This window comes from Acipenser ruthenus, chromosome 21, assembly GCF_902713425.1.
Source record: "Acipenser ruthenus chromosome 21, fAciRut3.2 maternal haplotype, whole genome shotgun sequence".
Taxonomy (NCBI): domain Eukaryota; kingdom Metazoa; phylum Chordata; class Actinopteri; order Acipenseriformes; family Acipenseridae; genus Acipenser; species Acipenser ruthenus.
The window spans coordinates 23,860,478-23,883,837 of record NC_081209.1 but is presented as its reverse complement, the minus strand read 5'-3'; the positions used below and the strand labels follow the sequence as shown (position 1 = coordinate 23,883,837).

The 23,360-nt window shown below is 36.4% G+C and overlaps 2 protein-coding genes across 3 annotated transcripts; both read left to right on the top strand.

Annotated features, from left to right (window-relative positions):
- Positions 1-614: 614 nt before the first annotated feature.
- LOC117964299 (guanine nucleotide-binding protein subunit beta-5-like) lies at positions 615-17,995 on the top strand. Its single transcript, XM_034907519.2, has 13 exons — positions 615-738; positions 1,469-1,616; positions 2,658-2,769; positions 3,761-3,897; positions 4,859-4,900; positions 6,280-6,356; positions 7,253-7,385; positions 10,137-10,280; positions 10,717-10,808; positions 11,048-11,096; positions 12,478-12,574; positions 13,995-14,161; positions 15,095-17,995. Exons 2-13 carry the CDS (start codon positions 1,491-1,493, stop codon positions 15,104-15,106), a joined length of 1,188 nt encoding a protein of 395 aa, XP_034763410.2. The 5' UTR covers positions 615-738; positions 1,469-1,490; the 3' UTR covers positions 15,107-17,995.
- A 738-nt stretch (positions 17,996-18,733) lies between these two features.
- LOC117427691 (anti-apoptotic protein NR13-like) lies at positions 18,734-23,085 on the top strand. Of its 2 annotated transcripts, none has more exons than XM_034045906.3 (3): positions 18,734-18,824; positions 19,828-20,238; positions 21,879-23,085. In XM_034045906.3, the coding sequence occupies exons 2-3, from the start codon at positions 19,831-19,833 to the stop codon at positions 21,990-21,992; spliced, it is 522 nt and encodes a 173-aa protein (XP_033901797.1). In that variant the 5' UTR covers positions 18,734-18,824; positions 19,828-19,830; the 3' UTR covers positions 21,993-23,085. The 2 variants fall into 2 exon arrangements, with proteins under 2 accessions (XP_033901797.1, XP_033901798.1); XM_034045907.3 differs by having other exon boundaries at positions 18,774-18,829.
- The last annotated feature ends 275 nt before the right edge of the window (positions 23,086-23,360 follow it).

Below are 23,360 nucleotides of genomic sequence, written 5' to 3'. Positions count from 1 at the left end.
AATAGTTATTATGATAAACTGTACAGTATATACCAAATATTAAATCCAAAAGGATTGTTTTTTCACTCTCCAATCCATTGTGCTGTAATTCAGTTCTCAAACATATACAGTATTGTACTGGCTTAAACGTGTACTGTCTTTATTCAAGGTTATCTAATTGCAAATGAACTCCATCTTGCTATGGGGGCTCACTCTGACAATCTTATTATGTCCTTGCTATTGTGCTCAGTTAATATTATTATTAATATACAATATATGCCTTTCTACTTATGTAACGCTGCATATTTAACAGAATGGTTTAAATATTGCCCTGAACATTGGTCAGGGACTGCCCTATAATGGTATACAGCAATATGATTCTTGCCAGCTAGTAGCATCACAGGTATTTTGCAGTATGTTTACTTTGAAGACCAGCCACACCTTAGAATTGCCCTTGTGCAGTAGAATTGACCAGCTTTGCTTATTGTAGACTTTTACATATATTTAAATGGCATTCTAATTGTTTAACATTATAAAAACATGGAACAGATTGCTCTAAAAGACGTTGATAAATCTAGCCCTGTCACTATTAACTACAGCATGCAGCATACAGGTTTTTATATAGCTGTAAAAAACTATAATACCTTCTTAAGTGGATTACCAGTCAGTCCTTCAGATTCAACCTGCTTCACCTCTGTGAAGACAACACACAACTCTCTGTCTGCTACAGACAAGCACAAGAAATTTCTCTGAAACAAGGTATGTTAAAACTATTAAAACATATTAATCTTCCATCATTGATATTTTTTTTTTCAGGCATTTGTACTGGTATTCTTGAAAATCAAACGTAAATACTAATGAAATTAGAATTTAGATTTATTTTAAATCTTAACATTAAGAATGCACAAGACCTGAACAAAAAGTGCTGAATCTGTGAACCAGCACCAATTCAACACTTTAAACAAAACGGTCAAGATGGAATTTTGTCATTTTAATTACAGTATATATTTAATATATTAAAATATTGCTGAGATTTTATAAATTAATATACAAAGTATGTGCCTGATTGGCCTCGCATCCTCTGGCTTTGCTTTTGTGGCCTGTTTTGCCTTCATGGTGCTAAATACAGGTGCTTGTTTCATATTTTTCCAAAACCTTAACAGCAGTGGAATGCACCAAAGAAATGACCCCTTCGTGTTGAATGATGTCATCAGGACTCAATGTGAGCAAATGCTCATAACTTAAGTCTGGTGTTACTTATTATAACGTATGCAACATTTACAGTATTTTAGACATTGGAAGGTGACACCGCTAAGTAGAGCTGGCGCTCTCTTTCTTATTCACTGCCACTGATCTGGAATCAAGCACTTGGGATTACCCACTGCTTATCTAGTATACAGCTGTCTAATTGCTTTACAAGCAAGAATACTGTGCAGAGGCTGACCAAACCTGAGAAAAAATGTTGAATGTAGCTTTTCTTTTCTGTCAGGTTCATCGTCTGAGACTTCAAGATGTGCGACCAAACTTTTTTGGCCATCAGCTTTGGCCCATGTGAGAAATGTGGGAAGACAAAACCGCTGATGAACATTTACATCAAAACCGATCCGATCAACTACTGTTCACTCTGTGTGGAAATGGTATGGCAATATCCTTATACAGAGACCCCCCCCCCCCCCCCCAAAAAAAAATGGAACATTGTAGTATCTTGCCCAATGTCACTTTTCTGGATTTGAATTTAAATCTATTTTTTATTAATTTCTTTCGTTTTACCTATAAAAAAAAGAGAGAACACCCCTGCTGACTTCCAGAGTTATGGATCACAGATTATTACCATTCTTATGCAGACAATTTGGTCACACAGTTTTTACATACATAGTTAAACACACTGACGTGTAAATCTCAAGCTCTGCAGCAGATTCTGGTATAGCTATAATGATGAGTGGAGCTCCCATGCGGCTTTACAGCAAGGGAGGGGAATTCACTTTGCATTCCACGGGAAGCCGGTATTACTGATTGTAGCTAGACCCTGACGAAATCATTTCGGGTTTGTTTTTGTTGTTTGTTGTTTTTTTTCCCAATTGAAAGTTATGTACCTTTTTTTACAACCACACTAAACATGAATATTGTTTTGCATTCAAGGGAATGTCATTTGTGGATTTGTGTGTGTGTGTTTTTAATGCATTATTTTGAATAATGTATTATTAATACTGTAATAATAATATAATACGTGGCCTTGATGCAGATGATACAGATGATTTTGGCATGGTTCAATGGACATTAGGTTTGTATTATATATTTATATTTTTAATTAAACTATATAAGACACAATGTATAAGAGAAAATATGTGGAAATATAAAGCTGTTCTACATATTAAGATATGTTGGAAATAATGCTATCAATCACCTCCATGCACAATGAAATATATAGTAGTAAAAGTGTATTGACATGTTAAATTTAACAATATAAAGGACAGATTTAAAAAAAAAAAAATACAAGTCAAGAAGTAGTGGTTTTGCTAACGTGGTTTATTTAATGCACTCCGGCGGCCGGAGGGAGCATCTTCCGCGTGACGTCACCGCAGCCGCAGCTGCATCAGCTGTAAACTCTGGGCTCATCCTCGACAGTCGGGCACTTCACCGAAACCATCAATAACAGCTTCTTCCTTTTTCATCTGAAGATGGCTAACGAGGGGCTGCGTGATAATGAGACCCTGTCGTCACTGAAGAACGAGTCGGAGACCCTCAAATCTAAGCTGGAAGAGGAGAGAGCTAAGCTGCACGATGTGGAACGTGAGTATTTGGGGATGAGACTGGGGCCCTCAGAAATCACAACACCCAGCTGGCTGAATACCGTACTGTACGTCAGTACTGCCGGGCTATGGACGCAGCTGAGATAAACCCTGCTGTGTAGCGTTCAAAATGAAACTAAACACGGCATGTGAACGGTGCGTTTATTCACTAGATTATTAGAAATTATTTTATTCAATGAAAAGGGAATGTATGGTATCACCTAGCATTCTTTTTAACTGTGTAATTTAAGCAGAACATTTAGGAAAACATAGCGGAATTTGGTACTGGTTATTATTATGGTATTGATTATTATTATGAGATATATATATATATATATATATATATATATATATATATATATATATATATATATATATATATATATATCCTATGACGTCAGTGCTTTTATGTTATGTTTGAATTGCACGGTTTAATTGATGTTGCAGCACCTAAATCTAGGGGTTATTTCTGCAAGAATCTTTGCAATCAATTTGTTTCATTTATTTTGTGTTGCGTTTTGATTACTGTAGGGCTACTGTATGTGCAGACGGCTGAGAAAAAAAAGTACCTGTAATGGAATTTGTGATCTTAAAGTTACTGAACTTGTGCACGAATAAAAAAAAAATCCTTTAAAAATCCAGCATTAATCCAACATATGCAAATAATATAATGTCTTAATTATTATAGCTTTATATTATAATTGGTTTTACTTTAGACTTTTTACAAAACAGTATTTTCCAATCCCACAGGGAGCAGACACAATGCTATGTACTTAGATTCTGTTGCCATTTTTGAAACCCAAAAAGTGTGTTAGTAAACATGTAAATTCGACCAAAAGGTATTGCCACAGGTTCCCTCATCAGATAATTATTTTTTTTATTTATTCTGAACAAACAAATTCCAACCATTATTGTGTGATCAACAACGATATGCTGTTTGCAGACAAGGTCACAGTGACAGACTCCTCCCCCTCGCCCCCCCTGTCCCTCAGTGCATCAAGTTGCCGATCGTGTGGACGCTCTTGGTCAGTTTGTGATGAAGACGAGAAGGACTCTGAAAGGACATGGCAACAAAGTGTTGTGTATGGATTGGTGTAAAGACAAGAGAAGGCTTGTGAGCTCTTCCCAGGTAAAGACAACAAACAATCTCCTGCCACTAAACACATTTTGAATGTTCTGTCCGAAAGGGTCTGAAATGTGAACTTTAAGACAGACAGCTGAATTCATTTGATCGTGTTTTTAAGGCGATTTGACATGGAGCACTTTACCCAGCTGATTCTTCAGCAAGGGCTGTAAATACAACATAGATCAAACATTTTACTGTTGACTCCAGCTTTTAAGTTGAATAAAAAGATGCACTAATTGCATCAAACAACCAAACAATGAGGTTTTGGCTCAGTAAATGAATTATATCACGCCTCATGAGGATGGAGCAGTCTCTAAAATGGTTTTGATTATTTGATGGAATGAGAAAAATGCTTGTTTGTTTTTCACAGACATTTTGTTTTAGAAGCCTGGGGTAGAAATTGAATGCCAAAAATCTGTTTTAAGATTAGCTATTGAAAGCAGTCTTATTTTATACAAATATATACATTATAACATAGCTTTCATTAGGTAGGTTCTGCTTTAGAACATGATTTAATTGACATGATAGCACAACAATAAAGTGTTGGCACAATCGTTGTACTGGAGCTGTAAAATCCATTTAGTGCAGCCTTTAAATGGAAGGAGATTTAAAAAAGGAAGTGGGAGTAATATGTGGGCTTTTAAATTATAAATGGTGAGCTGAAGTAAAGAAATCATCTTTAAGACTGAAGCACATGATCAAGTAAAAAAAATAACGTTGTATATATTAGCAATTCTAATATCTAAATGAGTGTACCTTAGGTGTATTGATGTCAAGAATAAGAAATCAGTATTTGTTGTTACGTAAATATGAGGTTTTATTAAAAAAATATCAAAAAGTGTTTGACAGACAGCATTTCATCTACTCTATTTTCATTATACTGATCAAATTGCTTTACTTGTTTCAGTTCAGTTATTTAAATTGGCCGATATTTGAGAGGTCTCACCTGTCTTTATTTCAACAGGATGGAAAAGTGATTGTATGGGATGCTTTCACAACCAACAAGGTAAAACAAAAGTATTGTTCTCCAATTATTATGATTACAATACAGAATTATTAAACATTAATCACAGTGAAGGATGCTTATAATGACCGCTCAAGGTCAATCAGTATTTCAGATAGGCCTAAATTTAACTCACCTAACTAGCAAAAATGCCTTTTTATTGCAGACATTTAATTGATAGTAAAATAAACCGTGTATGTATTGGTGAAAGTCCAGCTTGTGTAACCACCTACACACTGTTATCGTCAACACGTTATGAAAGTTTGCCATACCTTAAAGATCTGTGAATAGGCAGTTGTTGCTCTCCCAGTTCTATACAGTCTGAGATACAGTTGGGCTTCATGCCCTACCCCAGTCTTGGCTTCTACTAATTTTTATATCATGTGACTTGAAACCTTGCATGGTTCACATCTAATTATTGCCCCATGCATAATTTATTTATGGGTAGTTTCTTTTAAAGTGGACAACTACTTCTGACATTAAAATAAGTTAGCAATTGAAATGTTAGACGGTGAGTTTTGAAATCCATGTACTCTGTATGGTTGCTAAACTGTCAAGAGATTACACTATAGGGAAGGAGATAAGATTAATTTGAACCTGACTCTGAAAGAGGAAGCACATGCTTAAAATGCCAGCTTGCCTTCAGTTACCAGAAAAAGGAAAACATTTTTATCAGAACAGGTATTTTTAGCTTGCACCTGAGAAACCTGATACACCATCTTTTTTTTTAATTATTTTAAGCCTCAGTTTTATTTGTTTTATGGGTAGCAAAAGAACAGGAATCATGTTCAGCAGATGTTCGTTTATAAAGTCAAGTTTGAGATATTTAAAGTAGATGTATGGGTTAATAATTACATCATGACGTAGGTGATAGTTAACTTTCACTGCAGTAAACTAAGTGAGTTAGTAGTTTGACACCTGCTATATGAAATCATTTCTTCAAATTAAACTGAATTGTGTCTGGTTTTAAAACAAGCCAACATGGACTATCTCTACATGCATTTAGGGCTAGACAGGAAGGTGAAAGAAAGGACAAAGAGAATAGTGTCTCATTTAAATCAGCAGTTCCCTGAACACTATTCTCAGAATTCCAGGAATAGTTCTTACACACATGTTATGAAAATGTACTTCTTGTGTCCTGGGCCCTTTCTAAAACACTCTATAATGACTGAATATTATAGTTTTACATGCAATGCATGTACATCTTGCATGTTTTACTTCCTTTACCTTACTAAACTGGAATATTTCATTAGCTGATCTGCTTTTTACAGATGCATTATAATAAAGCTCTTTAAAGTAATCTTTGTGGTGTGTTTTATAGAGTTGCTCAATTGGTTGATTTGACTTGCCTTGCCCAAAATGACGTTGCGTTTTTATTTCAGGAACATGCAGTTACCATGCCATGCACCTGGGTGATGGCCTGTGCGTATGCGCCCTCTGGATGTGCAATTGCCTGTGGGTAAGTCATGTGACGTTTGCTACAGTTTCAGAATAATGACAGTATATGATGTCTATGGCAGTGCAGTTGCATTCATTACCTTTTCAGGCTCGAAAGCTTTTGATCAAATGGAGGCAAAATAAGAATTTCATTACAGGGCAGCCATTAAAAGGTCCTTCTTAGCCTCTAACTGGAGGCTGTATAAATCAATACAGCTCGCTAGATGCATAGTTGCTGCTGATTTTTGCCAGGAGGGTGGCCTATTAGACGAGTGTTTCTGATCATTGTGGCGTCTCATATTTATTGAAAAGAAGAAGAAAAAAAGAAAACTCCAAAAAGCCATAAATGCAAAAACATAAAAAGTTATTTTAATTTTTACACCGAATTAAGACGGTGTCAGCAAAAACTTCCAGGGAAAATATGTATCTGCTGTCAAGCAGTTTGGGGTTGTGATTGTATTCTACAATATCCCAAGGATTTCATACTTTCAAAAATCCCTGCATGTGCACTTTTGGAGTTGAATTTTATAAACCTTGGCTCATGAAGGGCCCAGTTGTTATGATCTTCTGGACATAGTTGCCTCATTAGTCATGATTGTGATATCCAGTGCAGCCCACTAGAAGCTAATCAGTCACACTTTATGCAGTTATGATAAGAAGGGTCAGTGCAGTAGCAAAAATGTGTTTCCAAATTAACCCTTTAACAGTCGATTTCTGTACAAAAGCACGCATTTAAAACCCCTTATGTTACCAATACAGTAGGTCCCTTATGCATTGATAGAATGGCTTTAGCAACTACTATCATTGCTTTCTCAATCAGGAATAACATTAAAGCAATGTTGTATAAAACGTTTTACAGAAGGATTGTAACTGAAAGTACGCACTGTCTTATGCATATCCTTTGCTTTTGCTTTGTAGAGGTTTGGACAATAAGTGTTCAGTGTATCCCCTCACCTTTGATAAAAATGAGAACATGGCCTCGAAGAAGAAATCTGTGGCAATGCACACTAACTACTTATCGGCCTGCAGCTTCACAAATTCAGACATGCAGGTAAGAGCATAATGTAGGAATGAGTGCTGTTTTAAAGAAAAAAATCTGCATTGATTGGGGACCTACAGTGTGCAAAGGTCTGCTGCTGTTCAGCAAGCACACTGGAAACCAAAGGGTTAAAACTTTTCTGTAGGTCACAGGGGCAGTTTGACTTTCAGTCAGCAATAAACATTTAAAGAACTACATTTCAGCTTGAAACAGCAGTCTTCCTTAAAATATCAACGTGTACACAAAGGGCTTGAAAATGTTGCAAATAAAGTGCAGCTAATAGTTCACAGCAGCAAAGCACCAACAGAACGTGTCTCAGCGGGGCTTAGGAAGTTATAATAAGGAGAAAAAAGATTTAGTTGCATGGTCTTTGTTTCATTGCTGAAACAACAAAACTAGCTAAAAAAAGACCTGATGTGGGTTGCATACTTGTTACCTGCCAAGGTGTCAATACTCTGTTAACAGCAAATGTTCAATACCAAATCTAATAAAGACGTAACAGGAGAAGCTTCTCTAAAACAGCACTGATAAATTACCCACTCGTGTAAAGTAGCAGTAATTGAAATTGGTGGCTGAACCTACTGTGACCTTGCAACCCAAAGGCACCTTTGCGAAATGTGAAATACTTACAGTACACCAAACCTAATCAAGATGAAATAGGAGCAGGGGCTGTGAAACACCTTGATCAGATCACATAGCTGCCTGCATTGCTTCCATGACTTAAAGCTGCAGGCCCACAATCATGTTCAAATTTATACATAAAACTGATTCCTTGGCCATTGTTTTAAAACATTATTCCAGAGTTTACCCATCTTTACAATTATAAGCTGGCTTTCAAGTTTGTTAGCCTGCTAACTTCCTGTACCTTCAACAGCAGTAGGTTATGAGTATTGCCAGCAAGCTCCACTGTCGCTCAGGGACCCAACAATCAATCCCTTTTTCCCCCCACATGCTGGTTTATCTTGAGGAGATGATATCAGCCTATATCATATAGCACCCTCTATGATATTTTATATAGAGGAAACATCAACAAATCATGTATTTGCACTGTGGTTCTATAAGGTACTACATTTATGAAATGTGTGACAACCATATGGGCCACTCAGCTAATATAATTGATATGGTCACCTGAAACATCCCTTCTCTCCTAGGAATAACTGTTACGGTTTTTGGATTGTACAGAAGTTAAATCCAGGCACCATAGTTAGAGAAATCTACAAACTACCCTAAAAATGAAATCATTACTGGTATATAGCATCACATTTATCCACACTGTGATTTGCTCATCATGGATCAGAGATTCTTGTAAGCCTTTTGTTATTTGACAGTAAAATCCTTGAGGCTGGTGTTCCTTATTCTGAGATTACACTTTAGCAGAGAGATGCTAAATCGAGGTGTGTTGCCGTGGTAACACAGCATCCTGGAGGAGATACCCAGAGGCCTCTGCAGTGCTCTTTTGTGTGGTGGAGGGGGGTGGTTTGATTTCATTACTGTGGTTCAGGCAATCCCTAGTGTGGCAAAGCATGCTAATAAAAGCATAGAAACCTGAAGTTATTCATGCTAGTGTTCCTGTGCAAACATTTATAGTGAAAATAAGACAGTTTGTGATGTATATAAATGCAGGATTTTAATTTACAGATGTTATAATAACATTTACAGTGATAACAACATTCAGTATAGCCACCAGGTGTGTGTCAGCCACTTTGTACACACATCAAATGAGATTTATTTTTGGATGCAGTAGTCTGACCAATATAAATACTGGTTTCCAGTCTCAATCAGCACTGAAATCCTCACACTTTCACAATATAAATACTGTATGTAAACATGCATTTGATAATAAAAGCCTGCACACACAGGGCTGGTACTGTCTGCACTGTAAGGGGCGGGCTATTGTGTGCTGTTTAGCTGTTACTCCAGTCTTTTACGATTTATAATTCACTAACACGCACGTTTTGGTTCATTCATGGTTAGGCCATGTTGACAGTAAATTGTACATGCACTGTACTGTATAAGGGTTCTTCATTAATTCACTGTTTTCAATATTTTATGATTTTTTTGAACAATGAGATAGATAGCAAACTAACAAGGGAGCACTGTGTAGTGTGCACTATAACAGCAGTGTCAGGTGTTGTTATCAACGGATTCAAAACAGGGGCACCTTTTTATTGATTTTCTTTTACCTTAATCATTAACAGGAAATGTCTTTTCCTTCATTGATATCAACTGCAATAATGTTTTTAGCAGTATCCAGGGTGAGCAAACTTCAAGGTGAAATTTGGGTTGAAATGAACGCTATAGAGCAGTTCGTTTTTTTTTATAAAGACATGCCTCTTAAGACACGCAGCCTAAAACATTTATTAAAAAAAGGAGTCTTACCCTACTGCTAAGCTGCACATTTCTGTCATTTTAGGTATACATTTTAGGTATGCCAGATAAGGTATACAAATATCAGCAGTAAGGAGGTTTTAGCAATGACCGCACAAATGTAATTTCTGCACCTTCTGCAACAGTGGCTTAGACAATGGAAAATCTCTGCACAAAATTACACTTTCAGCCCCGCAATCAATCTATTTGCATCTGTTACCACAAGAGGGCAGTGTGCATCAATATATTCTGCAATACTAAAATTGGAGCAGACCAGGAAGTGTAGTGTATATAACCTATTTAACTGATATCCCAGTCTTGTTCAAATCCGCCAAATAATATTGTTGCATGCCAGGTCCTGTGTCTGCCATGGTTTGACCCGTTTTGTCCCCTCAGATCCTGACTGCCAGCGGGGATGGAACCTGCGCTCTGTGGGATGTGGAGAGTGGCCAGCTGCTCCAAAGCTTCCATGGCCATGCCGCTGACGTACTCTGTTTGGATCTGGCCCCCTCAGAGACGGGGAACACCTTTGTGTCTGGGGTAAGGCTCCATTGTTGTGCTCTCCTGGTTTGGAAGTGAGTGCTGCACCACAGTGGGTTTGTTATAAGATCAACAATCAGTGGATTCTTTTCTCTGGTTAAAATGTAGGTAACGCTTAATACTTCTATAAATGTGTTATAAAGGAAGTTATAAACAACATTAGACCATTATTATTAATAACATTCTACATCATTACAATGTTATAAGAACATGTAGCCAACACTAGAATTTTAATCATTGTGCCGCTATTCTTTTAGCACCTTCTTTTTATTGTAATAAACTCATTCCTTTTTAAGAATCTGCATAACCAAAGGGTCTAACTGGGGTAATTTCCAAAAAATGGGGCTAAAAAATTAGGGCTAACCCTAACCCTAACCCTAACCCACGTGTATAGGATAATAATTATAATGATTTACTGAATTCTGTTTTCTTTCAGGGCTGCGATAAGAAGGCAATGGTTTGGGACTTGCGTTCCGGGCAGTGTATACAGTCTTTTGAAACACATGACTCAGACATTAACAGTGTCAGGTGAGTGCACTCATCTTGTCAAAGAGCTGTATTCAGCAGATCCATCAATATTAAAAGTCACCTGAGTATAGATCTTTGATTCTTATAACAAACTGTTATTTTACAGTAATTTGTGTAAAAGCATGAAGGGAATTCAAGCAGGGACCTGCCTTTTTCTTCATCCTCTGGTAAAATGAATTGGCAGTCATAATCAGTCAACAGTTTAGGTTGTATGTAGACTTGCTTTACTTGTTTTACAGATACTACCCCAGTGGAGATGCCTTCGCCTCCGCTTCTGATGATGCAACTGTAAGTGTTTGTTGGAATTATTATTGTTTGTTTATTTAGCAGATGTCTTTATCCAAGGCGACTTACACAGAATTAAACACTACATGATAGGATTTGGGATATCTAGGTTACAATAAGTACAAGGCAGGAAAAGGAAGTATTATTGTCAAGTTGTGTTTGAGTCTGTAGACCCCTCAAGGTTGTCATTTTAAAGAAGTAATTTTAGGCATGCTATGCCTTACAAAAATGAAACTATCTTGTTATATTAATTGTAGTTAATCCGGGCAAAAAATAGACTTGCAAGTATCACAACAGTATATAAGTGTGAATAATTTAAAGGGAATTCTGTATGTTTTTATTAATTTTTTCTAAATGTATTTGGTGCCAGAATTACAGTATAACTTCCTTTTTATAATTAGTACAAAACAGACAAATTAGTTTATTGTTAATGGATTTGTAACAGCTAGTCATGCACTGCGAAAAGGGTATAAGAATTGTAGTTCAGAAAATGAATACTACCAATGGAAAGATTTTATTTCAAGAGTTTTCTTGACAAACAGTGATTTAATTCATTCTGTTAATTTGCTGTGAATAGTAGACACTTATTCTGTAATAACTGGTCAGCTATTCATAGAGAAGTCAAGCACAAGTCATGTGAAAATCTAATAAAAGGTTTTAAATAGCTGCTTCTGGAAAATATAATTTTATTTAGCAATGTTTCCTTTATTTGTTATTTATTTATTTTAACAATGTAACCTTAATAAAGAATTGCACACAAGGCAACAAGTCATAGTAATACAATTATTGATAATCCACTTAAAATAAAATAAAAAAATCTGGTAGCAGAAGCTAGGTATCTACTGGTAGCACGTGTTTCTAATGAATACAATTAGGGGGGGAAATCTCAAAAAGATACCCCAGCTTAGCCTTTAATAAACAAAAGTCTGAGACAAATCCACGGTCAAGCTGTTTCGTTGGAATTGACAGCAATCTAGTACATACTGTGGGGTGATGAAACATGACTAAGACATTCTGTGATCAGCCTGGCTCATTAATAAGCTGTTGACGTTATGTTGCTCAGACGTTACCTCAAATGAACACAGCTGTTACTGTTAATAGCATATTCCAGTTAATTACGTGAAAATACAGTGGTGTAGCTAGGATGGTTCTCTGTGGAGTCACCTTTATTAGTACACATCATAGACTGGGAAGAATCAACTGCATTGAAAATTAAGCTGCCTAATTTAGATCTTGTCACATTCATCGGTACAATGTTCTGATTGTTGGACAATGATCTCAGTAGATCTTTTTTTGAATTATAGAAGCAACTTTATTCTGGTTTAGGATTCTGTATGGCTCCTCCACCCCCATTATACCCTCAAACACAAGTCTTGTTTTTCAGTGTCGTCTTTATGACCTTCGAGCAGACAGAGAAGTAGCTATATACTCCAAAGAAAGCATTATATTTGGAGCCTCCAGCGTTGATTTCTCACTCAGTGGTAAGTATGCTCAATGTCAAACCTATTACACAAAATGTAATGAAATCCTACAAGGTTCCCCTCTAGTTTACTCCTTTGGTGTTTATATATTGTATGTGGTTATTATGTAGTCATTTAAAGTAATTCATAAAGGGTTTATGTTTACTGTGATTCTCTCTAATATTTAAATATAATATTTAGAAATACCAGAAAAGCAACAACTATAGTAAAATTCTTTGATGAAGTCTTTATTAGTGTCTTTGTGAATGGTGAACAGATTATCCAATGTAATGAGTAATCTAAAAGACGTTAGATTTTGCACGTCTAATGTCTTTCGTATAACTGAACAACTCTAATTAAGGAAGCAAGATTGTAAAATAATTTTAAACCAGGAGCACACATTATATTTGAATGGTATTTTGGTGTCTAAAGAAATTGAAGATAGCAGAAATGAAGATGTTTGTTCCCGTTTAGTTGATCTGTAAAGTGTGGAAAGTCTAACCCAAGTCCCTGGCTTCTAAAAAGTCTGAAAACATAATAGCTCTTTCTATGAACTATTGAAAGAGAATAAGATTGTTTTTGATTTAAAATAATACAACAAAAATATAAGACATGGCATTCAGAATAATACTGTTCTTGCCAATATGGTATGCATTATTAATTTCCAGAAAGGCATATGACCACAACTAAATATAGCACAGCAGTAATTCTTTCAAATTTCCATCCATTATTATTATTATTTATTTCTTAGCAGATGCCCTTATCCAGGGCGACTTACAATTGTTACAAGATATCACATTATTTTTTTTACATACAATTACCCATTTATACAGTTGGGTTTTTACTGGAGCAATTTAGGTAAAGTACCTTGCTCAAGGGTACAGCAGCAGTGTCCCCCACTGGGGATTGAACCCACAACCCTCCGGTCAGGAGTCCAGAGCCCTAACCACTACTCCACACTGCTGCCCCATGCGGGTATTTCCTCAAAACAAATTCAACTGAATCTTTGTTTGGGAATTTTATGTAAACTTTTCTATGTAAACTATTCTGTACTGCGGAGTCTTACCTGCTTAATGATTGCCAAGAAAGAAACCAAAAAACAATTTTGTATGAAATTTTGTTTGAAGATGGTATTGTATAGTTTTTGACATGTGGGTGCCCAACCAAGTAAAAAGAAATGTATGTGAATGGAAGGGAACAGCGACCTCTCTATATCCTGCCTGTGTAAAACCTGTAAACCTTCTCAAACACATGCCTCTTAATATTTATTGTATTCAGTTATTTTATTAACAGGATCAGTAAATCACCCCTTAGGATAAAACAGCAGGGGTGTTAATATAATTGCTGTATAGTTGCACCTGTATCCATCATTATAAATAGACCTCCATATGTTTTCCCATTTTAACACTGTTGCTTTTCATGTGCTCTCTTTATATTGTAGGTCGTCTGCTGTTTACTGGCTACAATGATTACACTATCAATGTATGGGATGTCCTGAAGGGCACAAGGGTGTCCATTCTGTTTGGCCATGAGAATCGCGTCAGCACCCTGCGAGTTTCACCGGATGGCACAGCATTCTGCTCCGGCTCATGGGATCACACTCTGAGGGTGAGGGGATTTCTGATCTATGTCAACATTGGGCTGCTTCGGGGAATTCCTGTCACTTACAGAGGAACAAAATCGGACCTTATATGGGCATTGTTGGTCCAATTCCAAATGATAGTGATTCTGGTTTCCGGATCTATTTTAGAAGTTCAGTCAATTTATTTCCTTTAGAGAAGTAAAATTGTAAATGGTTTGCTTTGCTTTTATGAAATTACATTTATACTTGCATATTTGGTTTTTTTTTTTCTATTTACAAGCTTTCCTCTCATTGATGGCATTGCCATTAATTATCTCATTCCTCTTATTGAGCTACTGTATAAAAATGTACTTTTAATGTTTTGTTTCATGGAGTTAAAATGCTGTCTTTAATTCTGCTCTTGGGCTCATCCCCAAGGCTTTGCAAAGCCTCTGTCATTTGCTTGGCAGAATCACTTAACCTTAACATTCCAGAGTTAATAGGGATTTCCAAACAGCTTTGGCAACAGTAAAACTATTACAGATATTGTTTCTAAGGTGTGTTCCAATTACATAACACTGTAACTACATAAAGCAACTGATGACATATGCTGACATTTTGCTGTCAAGTATCTTTTATATATGCAAAATAATTATAGGAGGATTTATTAATTATTTATCAAAATGATCTCTGATTCCATTCCACAATTTAAAACCAATGGGGTACTACTGCATAGCACATTACTGTTCCATGCCTCTGCACTGATCAATTACATAGTTTTCTGTTACAGTAGCTACCCGTTCAGTAATGAAAACCCTTACCAAGCACTGGGAATTGATTTGCATAAGGTTAGATGAATGCAAGCTACAGAGCCTCAGTTATGTTAATACTATTGACCTGTTCCAATAATATAATAAATGATATACCTACATGAGACTTGAAGTGATTTCAAAATGTAATTTTTTTTTTTTTTTTTTCAGATTTGGGCCTAAAATGTCTTTTGGCCTCCCATCAAGCCTGAGAAGATCCCCTTGTATTTCATTTCAGTTTTTCAATCCAATCACATGCTTATTGTACAGGCATTTATTATCTCACCTGCAGCTGATGTGTTTCCTTGTGTACGAGCACAACATACCAGATGGGTTAAACTATACCATTGACATGACTGTTTATATAGCTTCAGTTCAGAGATGCCATTCAATAATCAATACACAAAAAAACATAAAATAGTGTACATTAAAACGGGAATTGTAAACTTGGTTGCTTTTCTGCAGGAAAATCCGCCAACACATCATCAGCAAGAGCATAAAGGCTCCGTGTGTTATTCTCCTGTGTCGCTTCTTTTGTTTCGGCTGCTCAGTCAAGCACTGGGAAGCCGAAATGGGAGTCGACCGCTTAGAGCCTGGAGGAAGGGCTGCTCTCAGCCATGGATTCCCTGAGGTTTCCCCCTAAAAAAATAAACAAAATGTGAGTAGGGAGTTTTTCCTTACCTGAGTGCTGAGCGGTTCGTATTTAGTTCTGCGGGGTGTGTGGTCGGGCTGGAGAGGCTGGGCTCTTTCCCCCAGTGCAGTCACGCTCTGGGGGACGGTCCATGTCTCAGCTGCTCATTTTCACTCATTTTTTCAATATTTGGGAGGTAGGTGGCAGTGAGCCGCTGTAGGGTGCATTGTAGGGTGCGTTATTAATCTTTATTCAAGACACTTAATTACTTGACCACATTGCTTGCACAATTGCCATGGTACATCTTTATTGCCCATAGAAAGGAGTTCCCTTCCAGGTTTCACACTTCTCTGTTTATGATATACAGTAAAAGGATTCCTTTATTTGCGTGATGACACATCATAAAACTTTAGGATACTGTACTTCACCTGGTAAAATGTGCAATACTGTGTTAATATGCAATAGCATAATAGGCTGTGGTTAACCTGTAAACGCATTTATTGTTGTATTTATTATAACGTTGTCCTGGTTTTCTGTAATTGTTTTGTGTATATATTTAACCAGTACACTGGAACCTACATATACCCAAGTACAATAAAAATAGTATTTTAAATATTGTTAAACTTCTGTTTTTTTTTTCTCAGTAAAAGTAAGTTGTTTAAATAGGATGGGCAGTATTTCTGATAATTTTGTTTCCATTTTCAGCCAAGATTTTCTTTATGAAAGTATTTCTATAATGGATTTAAGTTGCTCTTAAAAAATCAATTAATCATATTCAGTGTTTGTTATTGGTATGGGAACAAAGGACATGTAGATATCATTTGAGACAGATGAGATTTAATCATGGTGTAAACTAGAATTCAACTGTACGGTCCAAAAAACTCAGACAAACAAAAGCTTTTGTATAAATGTTAGACAAGATCATATTTTGGGATCTCTGGAGGTTTTCTCAGTCTCACTTCTGCTTGCTCCCCATTCATGTTTTGTCTCTGTTATCTTTCCAAGCCCATCAAATTAAAAAAAAAGACATTAGTGTTGTTCAGTCAACAGAAGCAAGAGATCTATTGTTCAAAGATAACATCAAACAAAAGGACTCTTTCAACTGACGTTTTCTGTTTGAGATCAGAGTTTTAAACCTTTCTATATATAGTTATTAAAATATAAATACAATTTTAATATAAACTGATCTTTGCTGTTCAGCTATCAGCTCAAACACTTTAATAGACAGATAATCTACTGAATATTTTAAAAAATCAACTCTGGAAATTCCCTTTGTGAAAAAGAGCAGCTTTATAATATCTTGTAAATATAGCCATTGTTATACATCTTCAAGGGGATTTTTTTAATTTGGTGAATTTGTTTGTTGATTGTGTTTTCTATACCAGGGCAGTCTGACATGTTTTGTGTGTTGCTCATGAACCTCCTGCCATAGCACTGTCAATAAGGGGCAGCCAGGATAGCACTGATTCAACTTGACAAGCCTGTCATTATTCTGAATCATGTCTTTAGTTCCTGGTAAAACATTATTAATAAGATCTGCTCTCTTGCCCTGAAACGGATTAATCTTATTTAATTTTTTTTTTTTTTTTTACAAATTACATGTTAGGAATTATCATTTGCATAATCAATTAATCAGTTGTGTTCACTGAAACCCATTTACAGAAAAAAAGTTTGTGTTTTTTGCCCGATACCTGGGGTGAGGTTGAAAGGAGAATTTTTTTTACCACTGAAGGAGTTCAAGTCTTAAGGGAGCCTCTTAATGAGCGTTGCTATGGAGTAAAGCATCCCAATTGTAAATACGTGTGGTACTCCTCTTTACAACATGCTTATCCGGTTCTGTTATTCTTCACCCACAGAAAATGTGCTAATCTTATTTTAAGTTTGGTACAGGGGATGTATTATCACTATACACATGATGAAGAATCTTACAGAGGACACTGTGACTGCGCAAATAGATGCAAAATTGTGTGTTATGTTGCCTGGCAACGTATTATTAAGACATGTTCCAGTTGACACTCTAAATTGCAACGTGTTTCTGTTCTGTTACCATAACACCAGTTTTGACTCCTCCAATGTGCGTACTGCATGTTTCTGTCTTTTTACTTATATTATTGTGCATATTATTTATCCCTGTGTCCTGTTTTTGTTTCTACTGACAACAGTATCTAGGTAGCATTCATTATTTTTTAAATAGAAATGCATAACATAGTATAGTGGGGAAAATGCTGTCACATTGAAGCTGCTTCATCTTGGACAAAAAAATTAAAAAATGTAATAAAGCACTCCAACATTATTATTATTGTTATTATTATTATTATTATTATTATTATTATTATTATTATTATTATGCTATTTTGTTTTAACAGAAAGGTTATAACATTATGTACTAAAAAAATATGTTACCCAGCATGATGATTGATTAAATAAAACAATATTATGAACCAAACAGTGTTATTTATACTGGCAGAATTGTGTCAAAATAACACTCTCAGAGGGTCAGGATACTGTCAACTCCAGCTATTATCAACAGTTCCATTCGTGTGCAGTAAGCATTTTCATAGGAAGCTAAATATTTAGACTACAGGCTCACTGAATGGACACTATTCATCCGACCAGTTCTACAGTTAAAAAAGAGTTTGTTTGTCACATCAAAATTAGTACAGAGTGTGTTTCCAATGAAAACATGTTTGTGCAGGAGTTGAATCATTTTCTGTTTTTGTGACATCAGATATCGTACTGTGCCACAGTTATATCAACACAATAGTAAGATGCCAATGCAGGCTTTATTTGGGCCCCTGAGCCACATGTGGACCACAGTCTATATAATGAGGACTGTATGGAGCACAGTTCATTCCAGATGTGATACACAGTAGTTTAAACACCACTGGACCGTACAATACTGTACAATATAAATTCTACAGTTTCTTCACCTATAGCACAGTTTTCAGCTTTTCATCAAAAGCGATATTAAAAAAAAACATGTTGTGAATACTGTATGTGTTACCAGTAGCTTAAAATATTTTGCACCAAAGGTCTCCCTTTAAACGGCTTTACACTGTGCTGATCCACATGGACAAACCCTTTGTGCAGTTTTGTTCCATTACTATGCTGAGGCCCTTTAAATAAAATACATTACTTGCTCTGGTTTAGGGGCGGAGTCAGATTATGTAAAAAAAAAAAAACGACCTAAGAACAGGAAGTGAGGCTTTTTAGAGAGGACATCCTTTTCTGTTCTTTCTACAGGGAGCGAGGGTTGCTGTCGTTGGGAGGGTAAGGTTTGTGTTTATTAAATGATCAAATTTCGAATGAAAATGTGAAATAAACACATAGATAATAATATATTAAAACATAGTGTAGTGTTGTTTTTATTCAATGCTGACTGAACGTCTAGATCGTGGTAAATTCACGAGTCTCCGGTCATACATATTGTTTAAGGCTTTGTGGTCATTTAATTCTAAATTCATTCGCAGTGACATGCCGGTATGAACATACAACTCTGTTCGGTTGCTGTAATGTTTAGTCAATATGAATTCAACAGTTGCTTTCAAAACGTTTAACTGGAATGCAATGAGTACCGCACAAGCCTATATTAGGCAATTCGGAATTCCTGTGGCTTTGTTTCATTCATTTTCACAGAATTACCAGTAGAGTTCAGTATTTTACTAACCAGAGAGATTTAAAGGTAGAGTGTCCCGTATTCATATATCTTGGTATTTAAAACGTCATATCTCTAGTATAACTTCAGTGTAATGTAGCGTCGAATGTCATTTTATTTGTTCGTGTCATACGCTTAACTTGTTCTTACCATGTTTGGCTTCATTCAGAGTTATTCTTATAGCAAATATTAAAATACTGTGTTTTATTTGTGTTAAGCTGCTTTCCACTTGAGTTCAGGTGCTGCTCTTCAGTTCTCGTTTTCTGCCATTGATAAATGTCACATAGGCTAAACCAGTCAGTGTGTCTTTGAAGACCCAGCACCTAATATTGATCTGCCACTTGGCTTAAATTTCCATTAGTTTTTCTGACAGTCCTCCGGGTTTCATTCAGTACTGTGTTCTAATGATGTGCAGTATAGTTTATATATACGTTTGTTAGGGTACCATAACTAAGGATTATAGGCAACACTTTAGGTATCTGTTATAAATTATTATAAACCATGGCAAAAGTGTATAATAACTGTATTGTAAAAGCAAAGCAGCCCGATACAATTGGTGAGAGACAAAGTGTTACCGGATTGTGTATATTTATTGATTTATTTACTTATTTATTATAGAAAATGGGCTTCAGGTTGAGGGATCAGACCTATGTTCTGGCAGAGGATTACGTTCTTCACCGTATTGGAATCCAACGGTTGCCTCCCAGCAAAAAAGCCGAAATGATGCGCAGACTGGCCGAAGACATGGAGAAGCAGTACCAGCCTCGGTTTAACTCCATTCTGCAGAGTTTTATTACCCAATGTAGATCTGATCCCTGTTCTACACTCTTGCAGGTCATTGAGGAGCTAGTAGGAGATGGAAAGTTAAACTGGGGACGGATTGTCAGTCTATTCACTTTCACAGGATTACTGGCAAATGAACTTTATTCACAAGGTTTAAGTTTGGACTGCTGTAAAAGCCTGGCAAAAACAGTTGCTGATTATCTAGGGGGTGAAAAACAAGAATGGCTGGCACAAAATGAAGGCTGGGTAAGATTTATTTATATTTTTGGTGGCCTAGGGACAAGTTTAGTTTTTAATGGGAGTGTGTGCTTTAAACTACAGCACCTTGTAGCCTATATAAACAAACTGGCCAGAAATATGCAAAACAGACACCAGAGGGTTACATTTCCTTCCTGCAGTTTTCTCAGAACTAAATCCTAATGAGTGGAACTGGAGTGGGGTCATTTTAAAAATCAATTTTTAACCTTTCTCTTTGATTTAATGAGACAACCTCCGCTTGCCGCAGATAGGACAGAATGTTTAGTCTTTGCAGTTCAGTCTGTCGGTTGTGGTGTACCCTGTATTGTGTAACAATTATGAGTTGAGTTGGGTTGGTTTGGAGAGGATTCAGAATTGGTTTTAACAAAGCATGACATTAATAAAATACGATCTGGCTTGTAGATCAGGAACTGAAATATGCGAGTGACCATTACAGTTTTGAGATGAGATGCGCATCTATGGAGCCTTAATATTACAGAACAAAGAATGCCAGCCATATAATTGAGCCCCTCTGTTATCCTGGGTTACTGGTAATCTTTAGCTGTAAGATGCCCCAGTTTCTGCTACAGTGAGCTAGATCAGCTGTATAAATAGATGGATACCAGACCCTTCTGTAGTTCTCGCATCAGCTTTCTGAAAAAATGTGCTGATTTACTAGTTAAATATTCTGGGAGAAAAAAAAAAGAATACAGAAAAGTCTGTGCCCCACAAGAATGTGCATTACAGACTACACAACATTCTTGTGGTCTTCTTGCAGTCTTAAAATGACTTGCATTGGGTGATTCCTTTAAAGAGAAGTTGCATTTAAGACTGGGGAAAGATGATGTGTGAGGATATTTCTGGGGGAGTGTTGGCCAGAAAACAGAACACTGTGTTTGTTTAAACCAGTTCTGCATCCCACCTCTGATTTGTATCACAGCACTGGGGATGTTTTCAGGACATCTGTTTGGCTGCTGTTTTTTAATCCTACACTTTTAAAATAACTGATAACCTAAAAGGACTTCAAAGCTTCCTCCCCAATTGTTTCTCCTTGTCTGCAGTAACAGCTTGGCATTACATTTTGCTGCCTGCCTGTCTAAACGTGTACTGAAGCCTTTACAGTCATGACATAAAAAAGTGAATATAGGCTAGGAGTGTATGACATAAAAGGGGAATAGAAGCAGGACCAATCAACAAGTGGAACAAACGTTAACTCAAGAGTAGGAAGTTTTATATTAACACTTGTTTGAATTAGATCAAGTATAATGGCCCCCGGAAGAAATAAAAGACATTGGTTATTTACATTGACATCTGGCAAGCGCAGTGCAAATACTACCAGCTGGGCTTCTAACGACTGCACAGGCTGCAGTGAATGGGCAGCTGCCTAAATCCACTTTGTGAATCGGTTATGAAATCGGAGGGCGTTGCCGTAGGCCTTTAGCATACCTTTGTCTCATTCTATTGTATTTGGGGTTTGAATGAAAAAAGTGTACTCGCATGTTGAATCCATATAAATTACTTGTGAGCTGTTTAAAATACGTCAGACAAGAATACGGTGTTGCTCTGGTTTGGGAATGTACATTGCTTGTGAAATACATCCATAGTATTTTAGTTCGATGTTTTTACATGTGCCCTCTTTTTCTTTTTAGGATGGGTTCTGCAAGTTTTTCCAGACTCCCAAAGATGAGTCCTCAATGAAGACTGCACTTTTTGCTGCGGCTGGGGTTGGAATAGCAGGGATAGCAATCCTCCTGGTCCGATAGGCCAGTTCTGCCATTATGATATTACTTACTTAAATACAAAAAAATTGCAATAAATGTTTCTCCATCTGTGTTTTTTTTTTTTTTTTGTGTGTTCTGTTCTTTAACTCACTCTGGTGGTTGGTTGTGCAGTAGAGTCTGGCTTTTTAACACTGGGGGTCAAGGAAGTTCAGCCCACAACCATAGCACTGCACAAAACAGCCACGCAATTTGGTAAAGATGGCATCCGCATCCCAGTTTTAGGCATCAGTGGTCACAGATCCTGAAATCAGTGCTAAAAAGTAAAAGAAAATGCACTTTTAAGGTTATTGGGAGCAGTCTAATTTGAGTTTTCCTCCATGAATGCCCATTAAGAAATGTATTAAAGTACAGTAGTATTTTAGGCTATTCTGCAATCTGTAACTATGATACCAAGAAACTTAGTCACACTTTAAAACAAGCATGTTGGTGACATTCGTCCCCTGCTACTCTCTAAATTCAAAGTTAGTCGTCAATTACATGACAGTGTTGACCACTACGTGTAAGTGTACAGGTAGGTTTCACTTACAGAAAGACAAACACGGTGCCTCTACAGCCAGTACTGCCAGATCCTGATACGCAGCAGCAGTTATGATGCACAGTTCATCCCCAAGTCTATGTTAGTCACTTTGGATAAAAGTGTCTGTTAAATGGAATATAATTCTATTTGGCTTACTGGTGTTAATGGTCTGAATTTGTAATGTCATTTTCTTATCAGTTTCTATTTTACAAAGCCATGGTTTTGCTACTGTACAAAAAAAAACACAGAAGGTTATAACATTGATTTAATATCCAGGACCTTCCTATTTAAACCCTTAATGTACTTTTATTTGTTAAATACAGCATTAAACTGCTTGAATGGCTGCGCTTTAGAAACCAAACATACCCAACCTGTCTAGAATTGTTTGGAATGAATTTGTCTTTCTCACTATGATATTTATTTATATTTTGAAACTATTTTTTTTTTTTTTTTTATGAATACTGGATATTTTTAATACAGAGCCCCTATTTTCCACCAAGTTATTTATTGATACAATTCTGTCTTTTTCTTAATAGAATAAAATATCGAAAACTTCAATCACTGTTGTTTGTCCATTTGTTGTAAAGCACACAGTAAATAATCCGAATTGAATGCAAAAAACAAATGCAGCAGCCATGTTCTTGCCCCTCCTCCCCCCTTAATTTATGTTTTTTAATAAAGCCCCACAGTATTGTTTGGGCTGAGAATTGTAGGTTACACTTTGATAGATGAAATGGTAGCCATAACAGTTCAGAGATGATAGACAAAGAGAAGGAGATGTGATGTCTTAAATTGGACTAGCTAAGCAATTAATCACAAGCTTTCAAGACCTC